The sequence below is a fragment of the Typha angustifolia genome, chromosome 13 (assembly GCF_048772165.1).
Source record: "Typha angustifolia cultivar Huaian chromosome 13, ASM4877216v1, whole genome shotgun sequence".
In the NCBI taxonomy this organism is placed as follows: Eukaryota; Viridiplantae; Streptophyta; class Magnoliopsida; order Poales; family Typhaceae; genus Typha; species Typha angustifolia.
Window position 1 is genome coordinate 9,676,934 of NC_133251.1, and position 24,953 is coordinate 9,701,886.

At 38.8% G+C, this 24,953-nt stretch overlaps 1 protein-coding gene across 1 annotated transcript; it reads right to left on the reverse strand.

The window, feature by feature from the left end:
• Positions 1-888: 888 nt before the first annotated feature.
• LOC140774037 (chloroplastic import inner membrane translocase subunit TIM22-2-like) lies at positions 889-24,203 on the reverse strand. Its single transcript, XM_073116868.1, has 5 exons — positions 23,949-24,203; positions 2,140-2,204; positions 1,869-1,941; positions 1,726-1,779; positions 889-1,257 (listed from the first exon to the last, which is right to left on the reverse strand). Exons 1-5 carry the CDS (start codon positions 24,151-24,153, stop codon positions 1,019-1,021), a joined length of 636 nt encoding a protein of 211 aa, XP_072972969.1. The 5' UTR covers positions 24,154-24,203; the 3' UTR covers positions 889-1,018.
• Positions 24,204-24,953: the final 750 nt, after the last annotated feature.

Genomic DNA, 24,953 nt, shown 5'->3' on the forward strand with positions numbered 1-24,953 from the left:
CCCTCCTGCGTTCGAACGTGACCTACAGGAATTTTATTTTAATAAAAATAAATAACTAGTACAATAAGAAAAGATCCTAACTAAGTGTATCAGATCAGTAGTGACAAAATCATTGAGATGATTGTTTTATAAACGACCACCACTATAACATCATCACACAGCTATGTTCATGAATAGAGGAATATAGATACATCTAAAAGCGTAACATACACAAACAATGGAATGTTGGTTGGGAGGCAAAAGTGCATCTTGACCTAGCATTATAACCATACATATAATTCCATATGTGAAGCATGAATACCGATACAATACATCTTAGAAAGTAATGATTTGGTATATAAAGTATGTAGTACGGATATATAAGTGTAGTTGAGTACTTGTATTATTTAATTGAGAAATTATACATTATTATACTATTATAGTTTGTGTAGTGAGACCTATTTATCTATTGAGAGAACTACCAATCATAACAAAAGGTCCAGTACCTTATAGTGCATTATTAACTAAGATGGAAAATAGAGAAGTAATTTCAGTCAACAAATTACAAAAAATTAACCATTGTAATATGAACAAACAATCGAAGTCAATGTTTTTTAACAAAGAGAACCTTTATAGACCCGTTAAGAAATATAAAATAATAGTCTTCTTTAATTTGACTCATTAATAAAAATATAAAAAATACCCAAGAATATCCACAAGAGAAGCTGACTATTTTAAGGACTTATTCAATATGTATCAGAAAAGTATCTACGGAGTAAGTGTTTATGCTTTCTAATGCAGACTTTTGGAAAGGAACACCATTAGACTCAATTCTAGCATAAAAAGTTCATCTCAGCATCTAGGAACGCTGTACAGAAAAAACAAATTTCCAACACCAATACCACGATATAACCAACATATAATCGATTAGAGAAATGCAGAAAAATAGAGCTTCTGTTTCTATACCACAAAATTGACAAGGCGAGTAAAAGTAGAAGAGCAAGAAAAGGTGTGTGTACACATTCCGATAGATCTGAAATTAAAAGGGAGTAGTGGTCTTAGGCTTGGATAAGGATTTGCAGAAGGAAGAAAAGCCCTCCATCATATCATGAGGTAGAGGCAGGGTGAAAGGAGGAAGAATGCTCTGCTGTCCTCTTACACTCCAACTGCCAGAATCACGGGGGAGTGCCAATGCAGGCTGCCGTTTGTTGAGCCCTTCCATGATAAATGAAAATGCTCCAAAGGTCAGACAACTTTGAAGTAGAGCCTGTGGTGCCCCTGTTGAGAAATAAGAACATCTCTTGTTGTAAAATCTTAAATAGCCAACCGTACATTTGAAAAGATGCATGACTGGCTACTAGTCACCGGCAATAAAGCTTTATGATATTGATGCTTCAATATAAAAACATTAATGATCCACAAACTAAAGAATAGGAATAATAATCTGAAATTATGAATTTTAAAAAAAAAGAACATTATGACCCAAAATAGCTAGAGTAACATGCTGCAACCATTTTTATTCGTAGGGTGTTGCGTGACTCAATACTGTCTTTTACGCAGCATCACACAGACAAATAAAATGTATGTGGAAGATAAGGAAGGGAATGTCAAAGAAACAACGGTGGGCCAAACAACCTAATGGACTAGCATGAAGCAATTAAGAGTGTCTACTTCTAGCAACAAAACTGTTGTTCATTCCGCGAAGAAATTTCAGTTGCTAACTTTTATTGTTTGCTGTAATTTTACCTGGAAAGCTCAAAGCAAGGCCCGTGCAGCAACCAGCTACACCTGCATTGATGACTTCAAGCACACGGAGAATGTTTATCAGAAGAAGCCTATATTTAAAAGACCTGCTGGAAAGAGAAAGAAAGACAATATTGATGACTTACCATCATCTTTTCCTCGCAATCTCTTCAAGAAGCAGACAACCAAACTATGAACTCCAGACAGAACTGCAAAAGTCTGATAAAAGAAATAAGTGAAACTATGAATTTGTTATTAAACGAACACAAAGGAGAACCATAATGCATGCTCTAGAACAAGACAGATAAATGAAGTCAAACAATAAAAATAGAACTTCTAGATGAAAATATCCACATGAATTATATATCTATATTTGTGTAATTGTGTATATGTATACACAATGTAAGCATATATTACCTTAGCAGAAGATCCTGCATCAGCAAACGAGCCCTTAAAACCTTTCTTGCTCACCAAACCTTTACCTGGAAACACATCAAGAACTCAATATGAAACTTGATCTTTATCACTGCAAATGATCTAATCTACCAAAAAAGTGATTCAGATTACAGCTTAAGAGAAAAATGCATATTTAAGAATCATATATAACCAAAAGATGATATGATTGTGAACTTCTGCCATAAAAGTATCCCATGAATGTCGTCAGATAAAACAAAAAATTAATAAAGGTGTACTTTGCCTCATTTTCCTGTGGCCTTACTAGCAGAATCATGGTACACAAAAATAAAAGTAACTGCTTGAAAAAAAGATATATTATGAGAATAAAAATGTCTCCAATATATTAACAATAATATTGTTATAGTTGTAACCGAGCCAAATTGGTCATTGTTGAATACTGTTATAGTTTGTTAATGAGAATGGGCCAGGTTACAATGGAAGGAATGTGCAAGCTGATACTGTCTACCTCTGCAGAATGGTTTAACTTGATTGAAAATAGAAATGTAGTAAAAGAAAAGGAATATACTGGATAACAAGAGGAATAATGAAAGTAAGCTTGCAGTTAAAAAGAACTTGAACAGCCAGCAATATAGGGGTAATGAGCAAATTACATGATCGCTATGGCTCATTATGCAACAGCTAGAAGATGAAAAGCTGTCATGACATCAATGCTAGGATAAAATTTACAGCTCAGTAGATCACTAAGTAAAAATTTGACAATCAACACAGATAGGTTATGATAACATTGATGTATGAAATGGACTACTCCATGTTGTTTATGTACTCCCTCCTCTACATAAAAGTGCATCCTGTTAATGATGATTGCAAATCATAACTGACAAGACATGTGCTACACTTGAAAAGTGCACTTGTAATTTGATGACCAATCATCAAATTAACAGGTACCACCTGGTTTTAATGTTCTAAACGGTGGTCAGGGTATGCAGGCAGTCAACTCACCGCATACCACTTGGTGGCATGTTGATGCATATGCAGTTTAGCATTTAAAAGATATAAAGAATAGAAGATGTTTTAAAAAGATATTCTATATCAACTGTATCTTCAATTATCCTATGCACATAATATGATCAATTACGACTATATGATCATTACCTACAGTGGCAAGCTAATAATTCTAAATAAGTAATTATCTAACAAACACAAGATATAAGATATTAGCACAAATTGCTTGAAAAGTGAAGCCATTATGAGCTGACTATTTGGCCCATTGCAATCGTAGCCTACTATCGCCTCCATGAGCAGGCAGCAATAGGCACCATCAACCATGGCAATCAACCTACAAAATCCCACAATTGTAGCCTCTTGCAGTGTGATGCGAACCGAGTTAGCTCGGATCATATTAAGAAAATATTGGGCTCAATTGATTGAGTCTATTTATCTTATCTGCTTTTATAGTTTAGTTAGAATCTTAGTAGGTTGAAACTTTATTTAATTAGCTAAATTTAGCTTTATGCAATTTCAAAAAAATATTCAGAAGATATTCATCAAGTTTCCGAATATTATAAAACCACTTGGATAAGATCAGCGACGTCTTGATCTATAATTTCTGTGTTCAAGGTTTCTCGAGATTCAGAATCTATCTGTAGCGAAACGAAGGGCTGATCCAAAAAGGATAAGAAAGACCGGTTTAATTAAGTTTGTTTAGGACGCTTAATGTTTAATTCTCTATAAATAGGGTCTTATAGCTTGTATCTTAGGTATGCATGAAATAAAAATTAATTGGCTTTTGCTCTTGCTTCCTTAGTATCTCCCCTCTCAACTTAGTCACTGGCCTCAATATCTCCCTTCTCCCTCTTTACCAACTAACGCCACCTCTCCTATCGAAATAGTATCGTCTTGCTTCTAATCTCTCTCATCTGCCGATCCCCCTAGTCCCATAAGGAAAGCCCACTTCTCCCCTTCTTCTCTTCTACAGTATCAATCTACCTAACCACCACCATCATCCACTCAAGCCATCTCCACTTCTAAACAGTAATCACCACCACACCCGCCACCAACACCACTATCAACATTCCGTCCAGGTTAGACCCAAATATCATCCTTATTTGACAAGGGTCTAAATATCAAAAACCTAGATTTGAAAGTTACGGAACTATTCCAACTAGTTTCGTAATTTTCTCACATCTAGAGAACATTTGGCGAATATTGTCCCTCGACTATGCAGAACTATCTGCGATTCGGATCAATCCCAAAGTCGGTTCATATAAATTGGTATCAGAGCGGCCTTTCCTCGGACCACCATGAGATCCATGGCTGCATAGCAAGTTGGAGAATAGTCACAAGCAGCGGAGCAAACTATGGATAGGGAACACACAGCACCATCAAGTACACCATCTCCCCCACATCCGCGACATCTTATGGACTGCTTAGCCGATCTACCGTAAACCATGACTCTCATGGCACAAACGATAGCAGCAATGTAAGCAACTACATAAATCATCATGTTAAGCTCTGATACCAAATGATAAGCTCTGTTACCACTTGATATGTTCTAGAACCAAAAATAGGCTACGCTACAATTCCTTCAAAATCTGAATGTATTACAAGAATCAGTCCGCGCAATTGTGAGAAAATATTTGTCAGATATTTTCTGATAGTCAGAAAATTACGAAATCAATTGGGTTAAATCCAGAACTTCCTGATCTACAACTAGGACGAAAACACAAAATAACGTAGGTGATGGTGGTGACGGGTGAAGTGAATGTTAGGGTTATGAATGGGTATAGAGATGAGGGTGGATTGTGGATGTGATTAAGTAAAGTAGACGAAGGGAACAAAGTGGTCGAGATCCCAAAGAAGAGGGATGGCTCGACAATCGAGGGAGATTAGAAGTTAGGATAAATCTTACCAACTGTAGAGGTGGAAGAATAGTGAAGAGGGAGAAGGGAGAAGTCTAAAGAGAAGATAGGAGGCAAGAAATCAATAATCCAATTCCATAATGAAGTTGGCTACCATCCACATATTTATAGAAGCTAGCCAATAAGTCCTAAAACAATATGAAACCCTAATTCTAAAGGATTCCCGTCGATTGCGTTCAAACGCGCCTAATCGCATTCGAACGCACTCAAAAAGCTCCATCTCTGTTTGTGCGAACGCGATGCAAGCATTCGAACGCACAATATGCGTTCTCTGTATTTGCAAATCTGATGCAGACGTTCGCAAAGGCGTTCGAACACGACCCCTCCTGCGTTTGAACGCGACCTACAGAAATTTTATTGTAATGAAAATAAACACCTAATGCAATAAGAAAAGATCCTAACTAAGTATATCACGTCGCCTTCCTGGATACACACGAGACCCTACCACCCCCAGGATGAACCACCAAGGCGACATGCCGATGAGAGCAAGTGCAGCCACCAAACTAGATCCAGCCGTGCCAACGGTTGAACCGGTGATGGCTACGACTTTTGGGGCACTTCCACCAGCCCCCGCTCAACTAGATCGACGTCCTCCACCTCATGACCAGCATCATAGGCCAAAGGAGAGTCCTCCACTACTAGAACAGGACCAGCAAAGGTCAACTTTGCAAGTACCATGGCCTCAGTGCCACAAACCACAACATCGACGTGAGAATTTTCACCCTTGCGTCTTAGACCACCTATGGCAGCAAACCATAAAGAAGCTCATGGGATGAATAGGGTGAACCCCACCATTGACCAAGGGCAAAGGCGAAGGTGAAGAACTAGGAAGCCACAACTAAGGACAAGTTAGGTGCATTCACTTGGGAGCATGAGACAGACTCGAGCCAAGTTGATTCGATCAACTTAATTATAAATTTGTGTTCGGAAATTGGGGCTTCATCCTTGCCAGTTTTTAGCAAAAAGGACGATAAAGGATCGTCCTGCTGTTCCTAAATTTCTTTGTGTTTTAAACCTAAAGAGTGGCCACTTGCAAGGACCAGATATGATCAAGCCCAAGCTAAAGAAGATGAACTTGGACTTGGCTCAAAGATTGGAAGCAAGGATTCGACAACCACAAAGGTTTGAAAACCATCATGCACACCTTGAGGACAAAGTGGTTGAAAGCGTGGTAGACTGATGCAAACCGGGTTAGCTCTGATCATATCAACGGGACATTAGGCTCAATGGGTTGAGTCTATTTATCTTATCTACTTTCATAGTTTAGTTAGAGCCTTAGTAAGTTAAAATTTATTTAATTAACTAAATCTAGCTATGTGCAGTTTCGAAAAAGTATTCAGAAGATATTTGTCAAGTCTCCGAATATTATGAAACCACTTGGATAAAATCGACGATGTCCAAATCTATAACTTTCTTATTAAAGATTTCTCGAGATTCAGAATCTATTTGTGGTGAAACGAAGGATTTATCCGAAAATGATAAGGAAGACTGGTTTAGTTAAGTTTGTTTTGGACTCTTAATATTTTATTCTCTATAAATAGGGCATTATAACTTGTATCTTAGGTATGAATGGAATAAAGATTAATTGGCTTTTGCTCTTGCATCCCTAGTATCTCCCCTCTCAAGTTGGCTACTGGCCTCAACATCTCGCTTCTCCCCTTTACGAACCAACGCCCGCCTCTCCTATCATAACAATATCATCTTGCTTCTAATTTCCCTTGTCTGCCGATCCCCCTAGTCCCGTAGGGTAGACCTACTTCTCCCCTTTCTCTCCTACAATATCAATCTACCTAACCACCACCATCATCCACCCAAGCCATCTCCACTTCTAAACTGCAATCACCACCACACCCACTACCAACACTACCGTCGACATTTTGTCCAGATTAGACCCAGATATCATCTTTATCTGACAAGGGCCTGAATATCAAAAACCTAGATCTGAAAGTTACGCAACTATTCCAATTAGTTTCGTAATTCTCTGACATTCAAAGAATATTTGGCTAATATTCTCCCTCGACTGTGCAGAACTGTCCGCAATTCGGATCGACCCCAAGTCGATTCGTATCATAGTGTGGCTATGGTCCCACAATATATGCAGCCGCATAGAACGAATTTAAAGAACATTGCCTGATTTTATTGTATAGAACATCCTTCTCTACCCATGATATCTCAAATTTTCCATGATACCTCCTAGCACCTCACATATAAACTCAAGCACTTGTTTTTCTCGATGTTTCCTTGCATAGTAATTACTTCTTGGGATTTTTACATAAGTAGCCACTAAGAACTTTCAAACTATTACAATAGCCACTACATTCTTTAGAATATCATAGTTGCCACCAAAATCATTGAGATCTTTTAAAAATGTTATTTCATCATCACCATCAGTTTAAGAAAAGATCATTTTGTCCATGTAAAATTCATTTAAATTGGATCTAAAACTATCTAATTTACCTAATATCATAGTACACGAAATTATGATAAGTGATAAACATTTTACACTCTTAAGTTACGAAAAAAGGTATTCTAATCATTTATATTTCTTTGTTATTTTTAACAAACATATGTTAGTAATATTCCATCAAAACCAACCATAATGGTAATTCTAAAAGGGTCAAAAGATTTCAGTGATAATTATGATATTTTAAAGTATATAATGTCAAAATCCAATTATGCTATTTAAAAAATTCTCCATGGCAGTTATGCAAAAAACCCTTATTCTTTTTCACTACCATCTATATGGCTTTTCATCACAATGGTTTTACTGAGTTTCACTCTTGCACCAAACCTATTACCTCATCGCTCATGTCTCATACTGTCCTTCCTAGTTTTCCACATAATCATCTCAATATTCTGTTTTGGCTAAATTCCTGTAAAGCAGAAATGAAAAAGTTACAGGCAGTTTACGGATTGCTTTCTTAAGTTCTCAAAACACTAAAGACAAAATCTGTGATGCATCTCTTCATTTCTATCATCCATCTTAGAAGTCTTGATCTCTCTCGAGCTGTTGTTTTTAATTCTTCTGAAGAAGTTCTAATCATACTAAGATATATCTTGAAAATGGTTCTTTTCTGAAACATAGTTAACCTTTCATTTCTTACATTGAAAATATGTAACGTAGACTTATAAATTTGCAATAAAATTCAACATTGCCCTAAAAAAATCTACTAATCCATTTAATGTATACCTTCAATCAGCAATAAACAACCTATATTGAAAGTTCAAACTTGTATAACATATCTCTTTTTGTTGGTAAAGTATGATTAAGTGTTAATATCTACCGTTATAAGAACCACCCACTTGTAATCATTGAAATTACTAAGGCCCTATTTGGGTAAGTATGGAATATTTTCCTTGAGTCTGAAACAATCTAAACAAAAGGACATTCATAAAAAGAGAAACCTAATTTGATGAATATTTTCCATGAGCCTGAAACAATCTAAAGAAAAGGATATTCATAAAAAGAAAATCCTAATTTGATGTAAAAACAAAAAGGGCATTTTGGTTTTCATATTTTAAAATTAAAGTCTGTCAAATAATTACATATAGGTTAGAACAATAAGGGGTTGAAGTGACAAACGCAAATTCAAAGAGGACTGGCTTTTTTGGAAAATAAGATTAATCCTTACAAATTTTAAATTGTGATAACATTGAAATTGATGTGTCCAAATTGAAAAGAAACTCTATGTTGGAATAATGGAGGCTTTAGAATCTACATGTTTTAGACCAACTAGACCAAGAAGAAAAATATCAAATGTAAATTTATTGAAATTTTTAAATAAAGAAAATTAACATTGAAGTCAAGAAGTATCATACGGTGATTGCTTCATTCAACGGATTAATTGATTAATAGAAGCAAGATATCAAATCATAGAATAGAGATGTGATGAAAGTGGATAATCCTACCTTATGATACGAACAGTTTTAAAGGTCCAAATCTGGAACGTCAAATCTAGAGCTAAACGTTCTAAAATTAGGGCAGAGCATAACTTTTGATTCCGCTAGTAAATTTGGACATGTAAATAGTCAAAGTCAATGAGAAAAACAAGAGGAAGATAATGGTGGTGGTCGTTTGGGTGAAAGATGTGGATATGGAGATGTAAAGGTTACATGGTAGATGATGGTAGATTGTGAAAAGTGTACATAGGGATATAATGAGTTGTTGTGAGGGTGAAGGAACAAAGAGGAAGAAGAGGGTTGGCCTCATGGACGAGAGGAGCAACTAGATGAAGGAGATCTAAAAGTTAGACAAGAGAACTTGGGAGAGAAATATAGTTCTAGAAGGTTGGAGGAAGATAGAGACTAGAGAGAAGGTTTTCAACCAAATAATTAATGCATAATCAAAAGGGATAAACTAGACGTGTGTTTATAAGCTAATCCACATCCTAAAGTAATTCAAAAGTCCTAAAGCAATTCAAAGAGTCCTAAAACTAAAAAAAAAAACATCTAAAGATACAAGTTTGATTTGGATCTAGCATCGGGCATTCAAAATAGGGTCAGGGACGTTCGAACGCCTAAGATGGATGACTGAGAGTGCTGACCCAGGGTTGTTTTGGTTCTTATCAGCCCACCATGCTTCCCTCACTTTGCTCTCAAGGTGGAAGTCGTGAAGGCTAACCATAACTCCAATTGCAGCTCTCATCATAGCATGTAAGACTAAGCTCATCTTCGTCTTCACGCCCTCTAAGCATACCACTCCACCGTTTCGTCAAAATGTCATCCACATGCTGCTAAAATCAAAAGTCACAGGTCCTAGTCTTTGAGGCCATTGAGTATCGAAGATAACATCAACTCCTCGTATGACAAGAGGATACAAGTCCATCATATGGCCTTGGACACAAATCTTTACTCGGCGGCATAAATTATTCGTCTTTAATCTTGTGCCATCGCCAATTGCCACTTCAATCTCAGTAGTAGGTTCCACCTTTAACCCAATTGTCTTCACTAGTCTCTCATTCAAAAAGTTATGCATACTCCCTAAATCGATGAGAATGTACACATAATACTTCTTGACCAAGCCATCTACTCGAAGTGTCTTTGGTGCGACGGTTCCCGAGTATGCGTGCATTAAAAGTTCGACTTGTACTTCTTCTTCCATGTACCCTTTCATTGTCTTCTCTAGTTTCTCCACGTCTTCTCAGCATCAACATTTTCATTTTCTATCTTCTTATGTCCATTAACCAACATTATGCTTTATTGTTTCCTTTTTCATCTCTAGTTTTGAATTTCGAAATTTCAAATTTATGAAATTCAGATTTAAAAGATATTTGTTTTCCTTATTTACTTCAATTAGTTTTCTTATTTTCAGGGTTAGTATCTTTGTTATCTAACTTCCTAAATCTCCTAAACTTCCTAAACCTTCCGAAATTTTAAATTACCTTTTTTTTAAATTTCGAAATACACATTTCCCTCCAAATCAAACCCAAAGCCTAAATCCATTAAGCCATTAACCCATCAACTCAACTAAACCCTTTCGAATCCAAATCCAAAACCTAAACCAAACCCCAATAACCCAAACTCACTTAACCCAAACCCAATAACCCAAATTCACTTAATCGAAATCCACTTAACCTATCAACCCAACACCCAAATCCTCATGTTCTTTCTCTAATCTCCCTCCCCCAAACCCAAACCCCTACCATCCTCCACTTACCTCCACAACACCGCTCCCCTACCGCCAACAACGATGCTCCTCCCCACAACTTTCACCTTTCGATGGTGTCCCTTCACATACTACAATCGCCTTCACCACCATCACCCCACCTCGACGCTGCTCCGTCAGACTCTTCACCGCCATCGACTCATCAGGATCCACATCAAACTGCTAGCACCACGACCTCAATAACTGTTGTTTGTTAACCCCCACTACTACGATCAACACTATCGTCGCCTTTTTTGTCGCCACCATCACCTCCAACACTAATACTGCCGCAACCGCCATGTCCACCACTTCGCCGCACCACCCTACCTCCAAAGCAAAGCCTTCCACAGTCTATCGTCTTCGTCGCCTCATCGCTGCTTCCTGTGACCTTTGCTAACCTCCACCATTTGTGTCACGGCCGCCATTTTCCTCCTGCAACCTCTACCGCCTCCACCACCATCTTCTTAGACCTCGTCGCGCCATGTGGTATCAGCGGCAGAGACAGTCACCACTGTAGCTTTCTCCACTGCCATCTGTCGCTGCCACCGTCGCCACCACTAATGTCACTATTACTGCTGTCAGACTGATTCCACCGCTGTCACTGCTGCCACCTTTCAGTGAATTTATGAAATACGATAACATCCATCCCTTTTTTAGTGTTATCTGTTAATTTTTAAATAGCAACTATCTTTCTTTTAGTGTGGATCATAACTTATATCTGTTTCATCAACATAAACGCTTGCGCCTGCTATGCCTAACTACTTATATTACTTATTCAAATCAAAATAATTAATATTAATGGTAGAATTAGATAGGTTAGAGAAAATTTTGATATATCTAAAGTCACCATCTCGATCTCAAGAGCGTGTATTACTAATTTGCAACTTCCTGCTAAATTTGACTAGCTTTTATTGAAAACTTCACAGAGGTTGTTGGTTATTCTATCTATTACTCTCTTATTGTTTATTGTAATCTTCATATTTGCATTTCATTATTCATTTATTGCATTTGTTTTCTTACTAATGAAAACACATTGCATGAACCTTCGTAGTGGTAGGGTAGTCTCTAGCATACTATCCTAATGTGTTATGGAATCTAATGCTATGAAAAAATTTTGTATATTTTTACAAGTCTGTTAAAAATATTACAACTAGATTGGACGACTTCAATGCATGCCTTGAAGCTATTGAGATGGGTCATGAACAATATAAGAACAAGAGTGACATTCGTGCATCTAGCACCGGTGCCAGGCGTACCGTTCCTAATGTCGACACCCATCAACAAGCCCCATACTATCCTCATCATGAAAAAGGTCATCAAAGAGAACTCAAGCAAAATTATCGTGAAAATGCATTTGATCTTCACAATAATAGAGAGTTTAGAATCAATGTTGCCTTTAGAGAATTTCAAAACCACAAAAATCAACTTCTAAAGAACATTAAGTTGATGTCTCCATTTTTAACGGTCGTTTAAATTTTACTTTGTTTACTGACTAACTCTGTGAGATGGACCACTTCTTTGAGTGGTATGAGAAAACCGAAGAATTAGATTTGCCCAAATAAAACTAGTCGATCGAGCCAAATTGTTTTGGTTAGATTTGCTAAATGAAACTAGTCGATCGAGCCAAATTGTTTTGGCAAAGTATTAAGCAAATCTTAGTGTGACAAAATCAACCTCCAACACATTCATTTGCATGAAATGAAAGAAAAATTAAAAAAAAATAATTGCCACACTTTTATCTTAATAACCTTTTGGATCAATGAAATAATTTTAGACAAGAGAATAGGTACATGAGCAATTATGTTCCCTAATTTGAGGAGTATATGTTGAGGTGTAATGTTGTGGAAGATGAGAGGATGACGCTGAGTCATTTTAGGCGTGGCCTTAATGATGACATCCGGAGAGAGTTTTCCAGGAGATTACCTCCTTGGATCAGGCTTACACTTGCGCGTTAAACTACAAGATGGTTAATAGGTAACATTTGACAAGGCAACTAATTGAGCACACACCTCCTAATACCTACTGGCATAAAAACTCAAACGACAGCTGTACCTTTCAAAGCTACCCAAACTATCGCGCTTGTCCCAACCTAACAAAGGAAACGAGTTCCTCCATCAAACTTTACCTATCAATGACCCCGTCGATGTTACAAATGTAGAACAAGGTTGGTCATGTAGCCTCAAACTACCCTTGAAAGGCCTTTTACCTTAGGGAATAGGATGACACTATAGGGGAAGACGAGCACAATGAGCAGCTTATAAGCCTGACTCTAATGACATCTAAAATAGTGACGACGACCATGGTTACAAAGACCACACTGTTGGTGTCGTTCATTATGCTTTGACGCAACCCTAGGATACCGATGATTGGCAAAAGAATGCAATATTCCACACTTACATCAAATATGGGACCATAGATTGCAAGGTGATCATTAATAGTGAAAACTACATTAATGCCGTCTCTTCTACCGTTGTATCTCAATAGGCATTAAAATCTACACCTCATCGGAACCCTTATAAGATATTTTGGTTTAATAATTCCTCAATTGCTATAAATAAGAGATGCCTAGTTCTTATCACTTTCCTTTCTTATAAGAAAGACAAATGGTTTAATCGTGATGTGATCATTTTTGGGTGTTCCATCTCGTGCTCCTTCACTTTTAAGGTAAGAAAATTAAGATAAATCCTATGCGTCCAAAAATAATTCACAAAGATAACAAAAAAATGCTCCTAATAAAAAGGGTTTGCACATAATAAATTCCAAAGAATTTGAAAATAGAGCAAAGCAAGGCTCTGTTGTATTTGCCTTGGTAGCTCGTGAAGTTGGGAGCCCTACCCTCACACCGTCAGCTGAAGAAGTTGTTTCTATACTAAATGAGTTTCAAGATGTGTTCTCGGATGATCTTTCAGATCAATTGTTTTCTTTGTATGATATTTAACATGCAATTGACTTAGTCCCTAAGACTTCTCTTCCAAACTTGCCAGATTATCGAATAAGCCCTAAGAAACATGTTGAACTGCAACGTCAAGTGAATGAACTTCTTACAAAGGGTTTTATTCGCAAAAGCTTAAGTTCTTATGATATTTCTGCTTTGCTCACGCTAAAAAAAGATAGGTCTTGGCGTATGTGTATCGATAGTTGAGTCATCACTAGAATAATGGTCAAATATTGCTTTCCCATTTCGCGATTGATGACATGCTAGACATGATGGCGAGAGCTTCAATTTTCTTCAAGATTGATCCCAAAAGTGATTATTATCAAATTCAAATTCGCCCTAGCGATAAGTGAAAGATTGCTTTTAAGATGAAAGATGGGTTGTATGAATGATTGGTGATACCTTTCGGTCTATCTAATAGGTCTTGGTATATGTGTGTCTATAGTTGAGCCATTAATAGAATAACGGTCAAATATCGTTCTCCTATTCCACGACTTGATGACATGCTAAACATGATAGTAGAAGCTTCAATTTTCATCAAGATTGATATGAAAAGTGGTTATCATCAAATTTGGCGTATGTAATGCGTCTTCCTAACTTTTTTAAAACATTTGAGGTGAAATATGATGCCCCAAGCATCGAGATTAGCGGTGTTCTTAACAGGGAACGCCATCTTATTGCCTACTTCAGAAAAAAATTAAATGAGGCCAAACAAAAGTACTCTACTTACAATAAGGAATTATATGCAGTTATTCAAGATTTGCGCTATTGGCGTCACTACTTACTCCCGCATAAATTTGTCTTTTATTCCAACCACAAGCTCTTCAATTCCTAAATTCTCACAAATAAATTCGAGATATGCTCATTAGATCGAGTTTTTACAGGAATACACTTTTATACTCAAACATAAAACTGGGGTTAAGAATAAGGCGACTGATGTGCTTAGTAGACGGGTTAGCCTTCTATCTCCCATAAGCATTAAAGTTACTAGATTTGACAAAATGAAGGAAGACTATATGTCTTGTCCGGACTTTAGAGAAATTGTTCAACTGAGTGACCCGAACGTAACTTTGGACAATTATTCCCTTTAGGACGGTTACCTTTTTAAGGCTAACAAGCTCCGTGTTCCTTGTACATCTGTACATGACTTCCTAATTTGGGAGATCCAGACGTGATAAGACCATCGAAGAAGTTGAATAACAATTCTATTGGCCAAGTCTCAAGCGTGATGTAGCAAAATAAGTTGGTCAATATAGGACTTGTTAATTGGCAAAGCACAGAAAACAAAACACTGAACTTTACACCCTATTACTTGTGCCTGATCACCGTGGTAGGACATATGTATTGATTTTGTCCTTGGATTACCTTGAACCTTTGGAAAACATGATTCAATCTTTGTGGTCGTGGATCCCTTCTTTAAGATGGCTCATTTCATTTCTTGTCCCAAAACCTCTAATGCTTCACATGTGGCAAAATTGTATTTTGCCCATATAGTCAAGTTATATAATCTTCCAAAAACTATTGTGTCTGATAGAGATGTTTATTTTATGAGATATTTTTGAAAAATCTTATGGCACATGATTGGCACAAAGTTGAACTTCTCTACAGCTTATCATCCCCAAGCCGACAGTCAAACTAAGATCGTTAATCATACTCTTGATAATCTTTGATGTCTCATAGGTAATCATAATAAAAATTAGGATATCATTCTTCCTATAGCCTAGTTTATATATAATAACTCTATCAATAAGTCTATAGACATGAGTCCATTTGAAGTTGTTCATAGTTTTAAAACACGCAAATCTTTAGATCTATTGTCCATGTCATCTTATGCAAGAGTCTCTGAGCTTGCCGAAACATTTGCACATCAAGTTCATTCGTTGCATTAGAAGATCACTAAACGAATTGGAGCAAGTAATCTTTAGTATAAAATACATGCCGACTTACACAAGAATGCCAAGGAGTTTAATGTAGAAGATCATGTTATGATTCATGTCAAACCCAAACAGTTCCCTTCAAGAGCTGTTCAGAAGTTGCATACTCGTAGTGCAGGACCTTTCCAAGTTTTGAAACGTGTAGCGTTATGTCATTGATATTGCCTCTGATTATAATATTAGTTGTACTTTTTATATTAAGAATTTAGTGGCTTACCAACCGCCTAGAACATCCCCACTGAACCATATGCTACATCCACTACTATTCCAAACATACTTGATATACCACCTACCAATTCTCCTTTTCCATCCACACTATAAGAAAAGATAGACGTTATTTTTAAATGATCAAATAACATCTATGTTGCGGTTCTTGATTTAGCGCATAGTAAAATCGCTTCAATTTGTATCAATTTCTATTTATGTTTTAGGAAAATAAAATAGTTTCTAGCAGGTGCATTCGAACGCAAATAAACTGCGTTCAAATGCCTGATTCGCGTTCGCACATACAAAAAACACATTTTAGCCATTCAAACGCGATCGAGGTGCGTTCGAACGCACGACGTAAAATTTGAGTTGTAATAGGACTAGTTTAAGGTTAAATTGAGTTGTAATAAATTTAGAAGTTTTAGATATTTGGCTAGCCTCTATTGATTATTTAATATTGGAATTAGTTTTCATCTAGGCTTAAGCCATTTTCTCCCTCCTTCCTCCCCCTTGGTATCCAACCCAAATTCTCTTCTACGGCCGAAGTTAATCCTCCGTCGCTTCTCTCTCCTCTTTCTAGCGACCAGCCATACCTAGAAGTTCTCTTCTCCTCTCTCATCCAGTTCCAAGCACTAATCCATCCACTATACTATAATCATCTTCCATAATCCTAACCACGTATTCCATGTCCATCCCGTTATTTCCTGACCTTCAGTCACTATTTCATATATAACTTTCGATCTACTTATTCGATCGTCGTAATTCTAGTTGCGCTGGATTTTTAACTCAAAGAGGAACAACATATTCAAATCTCAAATCAATCCAACAGTTAGATCGATCCCAGTTACCTTTGCAAGTTCCTTGCTGACTTTTGTTTAAATTATTAATTCGTATAGAAACTCATCTTCACCAAAAGAGAACATAACAATCTACTACAAAAAGAGGGGTTCACCGTTTTCTAATTCATTGGCAAGGTCGACTAGAGTCTGATTATACATGGATCACTCACGAGGAATTACAGCAATTTGACCCTAACATCTTGGAGTACTATCAGAGCCGTTCACACCCCCACTCAACTGAGTCAAGTTTTTTTCACCCCGTGAGAGTTGATATGGACACCACTATTCGCCACGTTTATTCTCATAGGCACAAAAGGGCCGCATCTGTTGTCCTATGGCTTAACGAAGGTTTTGACTAGCCTTATAGGGCTATTTTTGTCTTTTGCTTTGCTTTGCCTATATAAAGGCATGTAATCCTCATTTTATTAGTTTATGAATATTTTGAGAATTTTTATATATTGAATGTTTGTTGGTTGATTCTAACACTCTAGTTACTGGATTCTCCGGGTTTGGCTACTTTTCTTACTTGTTCTTCTCAAATCTGCAATCAAGGAGTTTGTCTCGTACCAACCATCTTAGTAACAAGAGCATCGAAATCTTCAGAGCCCTCTGCCCCAAACTGATTAGTAAGGCCGAAACTAAAGATTTTCTACCAATCCAAGTTTCGATGCGGCAGCGACTCAATACAAATGTAGGGCTGAGCATCTGATACGATCACGCCTCGGGCTATGGAGCTCTGATACCAAATTGATACGATCTCCCCTTAGGCTAAGGTTCGATCTCTTCCAATTTCCTGATCTGGATTAGATATGGCACGGAACTTTGAAATAAGATCCCGAAATATTCTGATGTCGGATCGACGTGAAATTTTGATATGTTGTAGCCTCGGAAAAGAGCTTTCCAACAAATCAAGTTTCAGGCGAATCGGAGTTGGGGATCTCGAAATAACGTTCGTTTAGTGGACGAACGTCAGGATGCTCTGTTTTGGATCCATGGTTGGAGACACGAGATCCTAGGTAATGGTGGTTGGTGGAGGACCGGCGTTAATGGGGTGGCACCGGTAAAAAGTGGTGGTGAAAGGGTTATGGTTGATAGAAGGGTTAGGGCAAGTGTTGGATAGATTGGAAGAAGGGGGAGGAGAGGGCCACTCCTAAGGGACTAGGGTGATTGGCCGGTCAAGGGAGGTTAAAAGCGGCGTCGCCGGGGATTGAGAGAACGGGAACAAAGAAGACGAAGGAGGCAAGGCAAAACTCAATCTCAATATTCAATAATCAATTTTGGTTGCCCTACACATCCTTTTATAGGCTAACCAACAACTCAAATTAACCCTAAAACACAATTTTCGCCGACCGCGTTTGAACTCGCCCGACCGAGTTCGAACGCACCGCGTTCGAACTCACTTACAGAAAACTTATTTTAATGAACTAAACACTAAAACATGAAACAAAAACACTCCTAAAGTGAATCCATGCTCGAGACGACGTCGGTGAGGTCCGAATCGTATCAATCCACCACGCTTCCGCAACCTTGTCCTCAAGGTTTGAAATTTGGGAAGCCATCTTTGAACTCTGACTCAAGCTTCTCCATAGTATGATCTTCTGCATTGGTTTCCGACATATCTGAAGATATAGGAAATGTTGGTGCTGAGAAAGAGGCAAGCTCACTCGTGTCTGGTTGGCGCGAAAGGGCATCAGCCGCTCGATTCTCGATAAGCAATTTCCAAGTCAAGCACGGTCCTATCCGTCGCCGCGAGTCTATCGTAGGTATGCAAGACAGGGGGAGTGTGACCATTATCGCCTCAAAGGGGTTCATCCTCAGTCGAGCTTGGATACTTGTACTCCTACTAGCCCAAGGTGGAATTCGGGTCCATCTACATTGAGTCCACTTGGTCTCGGGTGGTCGAACCACTTGACTCAATGTCAGTTCAACAATAGAAATCTGGTGCATCCGATTGTGCTCGGGAGGTCGAGTTATATGCAGTTGGTGGATCCGGATTAGGTCCTCCCAATGACTCGAGTTAGGTTCAGCGACATCCATTTGCAATAGTAGACCCCGGTCCCCTGCACAAGGAAAGCCCCACAAGTGGTTGCAATGTCGGCCCCTACCGCGGTTGATTTCCATCCAGCAGCACCCTTCGTCCATTCCTCCGAAATGTCAGTGTGAGGTTTGAGAAATCAAAGGTTACGGGCCCCAAGCTTTGAAGCCATTGAGTCCCTAAAACAATATCAGCACCTTGCAAAGCCAACGGATAAAGATCCAATGTGAAAGTTTGGTCTTACACCTTCAATTCTGCACCTCCACAAATAGAATCCGCTCGCAATGTGGTGCCATCTCCGATCGTCACATCGAACCCTTCCGTGGGTTTCGACTCGAGCCCAATCTTCCTAAGGAGCCTCTTGTCAATGAAGTTGTGTGGACCCGGTGTCAATCAAGATTCTCACTGTGGTTTTCTTGACTACACCGTTCACCTACAAGGTCTTTGGCGCAGCTGTCCCCGAATAGGCGTGGAGGGAGATTTCGGCTATCATGTCCTCCATGGGTTGCTCCTCAGCTTCTTCTCCTTGATGTCCAGCCACATCGATTTAGCGCAGCGATGCCCGGGTACAAACTTCTCATCACAACGGAAGCATAGGCCCTTGGCCCTTCTTTCTTCTACTTGGGTAGGTGTGAGTGCTCGTCCCGGACCTCTAGGTGCATACTTCACATCTTGGGATGGCTTCAAGGGTGCTCGAGGAGGTACCGCTGTAGCAGCAACTCTTGGTACTCTGGTGATGTTTCTTGCCGTTATGGTTGGTTAGGATTGATTGCGGCTTCCTTGGCTCGTCCAACTCTGTTTTTAGGTGTATCTTCATGGCCCTATGTTTCTCTTCTATAAGCACTGCATCCTCGAAGGCCTCCTTTAAGGTTTTAGGCCTTAAAGCCCTCACATCAGCTTGTATGTCACCCCGCAGCCCGGAGATGAAGGTGCTGCGAAGTTGCTGATCCATCCATGGTGGATGACATCGGCTACTAATCCTCTCAAATTCTTCTTGGTATGCCCCAACCGTAGTCTTTTGCACTGTTTTTGAGAGGAGAGTATCAAAGTCTTCATACTCCGATGCTCCAAATCGCCGTGTGATATCGACGCAAAATTCAGCCCAAGTTTCGATGGCCTCTATGGCATTGGCTGCTCGAAACCAATGAAGCGCCGCATCCTCAAGGTGGAAGCTCGCAAGCGTCACCTTGTATTCTTCCGCCGTACCTTAGTATGCAAAGAATTGCTCCGCCCTATACAACCAATCGATCGGATCGCCACCTTTGAACTTGGGGAATTTGAGACGCACGACTTGTCCACGTATGTCGTTGTCTCGTTTCGGATCATGTCCAAGTCCTTGTCTAACCAGAGGAGGATGCACAATGAAGAGTTGATGATCCCTCCCTCGGTTTTGATTAACTCGCCGTGGTTCCGGATCGTGTTGACCCGCCCACGGATCTTGATCTCCAAGGTGGTCTCCATAGTGGTTTGCTCGTCGGATGGGTTCACCCGCAACTGGACCTGGTGTAACCATCCTTGCTTGCCTCTGCCCATAGGGTGGTGGTAGCAGCGGCTCTTGTGGTTGCAAAGGCTGAACCGGTGGCGGTGGGTTCAAGGGGGTGGACTCGCGTCGTGGGGTCGATGGTGCTTTCCCGTTCGCCATTGCTTCCCTTGTCGCCCGTAATTCCCGCATCATCTCCATCATCATTTAATTATTGATGGCCATTTGCTCGGAAAGAGACCCCAACACGGTTTGAACGCTAGGTTCTTTCGTATTCCGATTAGATCGGGCGGTTCCATGGGTGGAAGTCCCTACAACCGTTTCTCTCTTCTCTATTGGGAGAATCTCTTCTTCATCATCTCGCCGTGCAGCCATGGATCTGGTGGTCGTCATAGGAAGCGCTTGTCCGAGGAACGGTGGCTCTGATACCAAGCTTGATACAATCACGCCTCGGGCTATGGAGCTCTGATACCAAATTGATACGATCTCCCCTTAGGCTAAGGTTCGATCTCTTCCAATTTCCTGATCTGGATTAGATATGGCACGGAACTTTGAAATAAGATCCCGAAATATTCTGATGTCGGATCGACGTGAAATTTTGATATGTTGTAGCCTCGGAAAAGAGCTTTCCAACAAATCAAGTTTCAGGCGAATCGGAGTTGGGGATCTCGAAATAGCGTTCGTTTAGTGGACGAACGTCAGGATGCTCTATTTTGGATCCATGAATGGAGGCACGAGATCCTAGGTAATGGTGGTTGGTGGAGGACCGGCGTTAATGGGGTGGCACCGGTAAAAAGTGGTGGTGGAAGGGTTATGGTTGATAGAAGGGTTAGGGCAAGTGTTGGATAGATTGGAAGAAGGGGGAGGAGAGGGCCACTCCTAAGGGAAGAGGGTGATTGGCTGGTCGAGGGAGGTTAGAAGCGGCGTCGCCGGAGATTGAAAGAACGGGAACGAAGAAGACGAAGGAGGCAAGGCAAAACTCAATCTCAATATTCAATAATCAATTTTGGTTGCCCTACACATCCTTTTATAGGCTAACCAACAACTCAAATTAACCCTAAAACACAATTTTCGCTGACCGCGTTCGAACTCGCCCGACCGAGTTCGAACGCATCGCGTTCGAACTCACTTACAGAAAACTTATTTTAATGAACTAAACACTAAAACATGAAACAAAAAAACTCCTAAAGTGAATCCATGCTCGAGACGACGTCGGTGAGGTCCGAATCGTATCAGCATCCAAGATGAAAGCTTACAAGCAAAACTTTTTGATTCTTTGGCATCTTTTAAAAGTTAAAGAATTACTTCGCACGATATAACCAATCAACCGGATCTCTGTCGCTGAATTTTAGAAAATATAGCCACACTATTCGCCCTTGAATACATGGTTGTTGTCCAAATCATATCCTCATCCAAGTCTAACCTGGGGCGATCATGGCCTCATTCTATGGTTGTTTCTCCTTCTTTCTACCTCAGCTCGACATGATTCAAGATCCAACTCCTCAGGCTAATAGTCTTCTTCATCGAAATTCTCAAAATCAACCCAAAGCTCGCACCTACCATCAATTGATTCTTGGAAATCAATGTTTATTGCTCTAGCCATACCTAGACAAGGCTGCAAGGGTTCCATATTTTGGGTTGGAGGTACTAGAGGGGCTTGAGAAGCCGATGGTGGTGCTGGATCGATATGAACTAGTCGTAAAGAAAATGGTTGCAGTGTACCTGGGTTTGCAAATTGATCTACTAATTTTTGCGTCATCTCATCTGTTTTTGCGCCAACTCTTGCGTCACCTCCATATGCCTTTGGGCCATCACTTGCGTCGCCTTCGTATTTCTTTGTCATAAGAATTATTGCTACATCAATGTTTCCAACAATGTAGGAGAGGTTTCATTGAGGCTATTTGTTATCGAAGTATCCTCAAATCTCCCACATATTTGATCTTGATTTGCGGCGGCCGTGTCGCCCTCCATGCGAATTATTTCTTTCGCATTCTTTCTCGATCTTGTGTTCACCATATTTGATGATCCAAAGTTGTCTAAGGTTCACCATGGCTCTGATAGCAAATGATACAAATAAGGGTCTGAGTATGGAACGTCAATCTGGAACTAAACGTTCTACAATTAGGGCAGAGCATAACTTTCGATTCTGATGGTGGATTTGGACGTGTAAATAGTCAAAATCGATGAGAAGAACGAGAGGAAGATGATAGTGATGATGGTTTTGGTGAAAAATGTGGACAGGAAGATGATAACCTGTGATAAAGGTTATGTGGTAGTTGATGGTAGATTGCGAAAGGTGTGCAAGGGATACAATGAGTTGTTGTGAGGGTGAAGGGACAAAAAGGGAGAAGGGGGTTGGCCTCAGGGACGAGGAGAGCAACTAGATAAAGGATATCTAGAAATTAGACGAGAAAACTTAGCAAAGAAATAAAGTTCTAGAGGATTAGAGGAAGATAGAGAGTAGAGAGATAAGTCTTCAACTAAATAATCAATGCGTAATCAAAATAGGTTGCCTAGACATGTATTTATAGACTAACCCATGTCCTAAAGTAATTCCAAAAGTCCTAAAGCAATTCAAAGAGTCTTAAAGCAAGAAAACATCTAAAGATACAAGTTTAATCCGGATCCAACATCGAGCTTTTGAATGCCTAGACCGAGACTGTTGATCCTGGGTTGTTTTGGTTCGTCTCACCTCAGCATCACATACATATCCCACAAATTGAAGACTATTAATCACATGGTTACATATTTTGAGCAGCTTGGAATCATTATAACAGTGAATGGGTCGAAAAAGAGAAGTTTTTCATAATTCAAATAATCTTAATCGAAAAATATAGAATTAGAAAATGAAAATTTATCCTTTATGGATATTTGAGAGCAGCACCTTGATCTATTGTTAAAAAAATCAATGAAGAAGATAAAATGTTCCCGACACCTAGGTACACCTGAAGGGGCTTTTAACAGTTGTAGAAGATTCTTGTGACAATCCACTTAACCTTTATTATAATGAGTGATGTAACACCTAGAGATACAATTCTCTATTTTAGCAGGCAATTAAACAAACATCTTACGTCCAGAAAACATATTGCCAGAGAGATCCAATATCCAGATAATTAATATTTTAGATGCATCATTTTGTTTTCCATGATTTAGATAATATATGCAAGGTAATACATCAATATATACTAATACAGAATTCATCAATTAAGCTGTAAAAGAGGATTGCTACTTTGTTTTCCGAGATATTTGATAAGGTACAGTTCAAATTATTGCTATCTATGACCGATTGTTCTTAGGGTAAAAGAGTATAGTCATACTACAGCATAGACAAGATCGCAATATCTACATTTTCTATTTACTAATTTAAAAGGTTAAAAAATGGATCCTACAAAAATACATCTACTCTAGATGAATTTGAACATATACCAGCATAAAAACAAACGCCAGGAATCAAATAACCAAACTTACGAAGTTAATTGCACAATATATGGGGCTTTTAGCTGCCTTTCTCTATAAATAGCAACACACTTGACCTCAACGAGAATGCACATCTAGAAATGAAACTCTTATTTATTGGGCAATTGTACAAACATCTTACGCGCAGCAAATATCTTCCCATGGAAGAGAAACAAGGGAAGCAGCAAGACAAATTCTGAGGCGGATAAACCCAGAAGAAGAAATAAACTCTATAAAAATTAAAATAACAAACAAATATGTTGAACTAATTAGCAATTGCTCCCGGAATGGATTATGAATCAGAACCCATCGAATAAAAAGAAATATTAGTGGAAAAACGGAAAGGGAAGAGGAACCGCACCATAACCGAAGATGGAACCGACGAAGGCTCCGGCTGCCGAATCCCCAGCGAACCTCAGTAGGCATACAACAGGCGCCGCAACGATGGGGTCGATATGATTAGGGTTAGGGTTAGAATCGACAGAAAGGTTGGAAGGATTAGGGCTTTCGTTCCAATCCTCGGCATCGGAATCGGTCTCAGGTTTGGGGGAGGCCGTCGTTGCCATCGTTTCTTGTTCTGCTACTCTGCTAGTGTGCTAGTGTGCTAGTATATCTGTACATATTAGAAGAAGGCGCAGTGTCCTAGACTCCTAGTAGATATTTGGCCTAAATTTACAAACTTGCCCTCCACCCACCCCAACACTTAACGCTATGCTTAAAATTAAATATGCTCTTAAACTTTCGTTTATATCATCTTGCGTCTAGACTAATATGAACTTAATTTTTCAACTACAAAATAATACAGAAGGTACGAAATAAAATTTCAAATTAATTGAGAAAATTTGCCTGTTAGAATTGACGTCCATTGAATTTATTCACCCTATTTTATTCTTCCAATTTAAAACAAAAATACACTTTTAATATTTTCTATCTTCTCCAATGATTATAATATCAAATCTTAGTTAATTTCTAACTATTACCGTATGACTCCCTTTAAACATATTATTATGTAAGAAAAAATTTTAATCTGTTACAAAATATGAGTAGAAGTTTTATATTTACTCAAACAATCAAATTATTAAAACACAATGGCTTTATGATAATTTATATTTTATTTAGTAATTTCAATGAAAAAATTAAGAGTTTCACACATAGTCTAAACCATACAAGATAACGTATACAAATAAAAGTTTACCAAGATAGAAATATTTTATTTCAGATCTCTCAATGCATTTTTTTTGTTACGATCCGACCACATGGATTAAATTGAGTCAAATCAAGTTAGTTACTTAGCTTTATCTTATTATTTTAAATTTCAAATAAATCAGATAATCTGAATGTGGATCCAATCCACTAGGGATTGTAC

Bases quoted from the DNA above. Each gene is read 5' to 3' on its own strand.
- LOC140774037 (XM_073116868.1), bottom strand. From the start codon at position 24,153: ATGGCAACGACGGCCTCCCCCAAACCTGAGACCGATTCCGATGCCGAG. The intron at 1,942-2,139 runs GTAATATATGCT...TTCTTTTATCAG, and splicing joins ATGCAGGATCTTCTGCTAAG to ACTTTTGCAGTTCTGTCTGG. The intron at 1,258-1,725 runs GTAAAATTACAG...ATTTCTCAACAG, and splicing joins CCTTGCTTTGAGCTTTCCAG to GGGCACCACAGGCTCTACTT.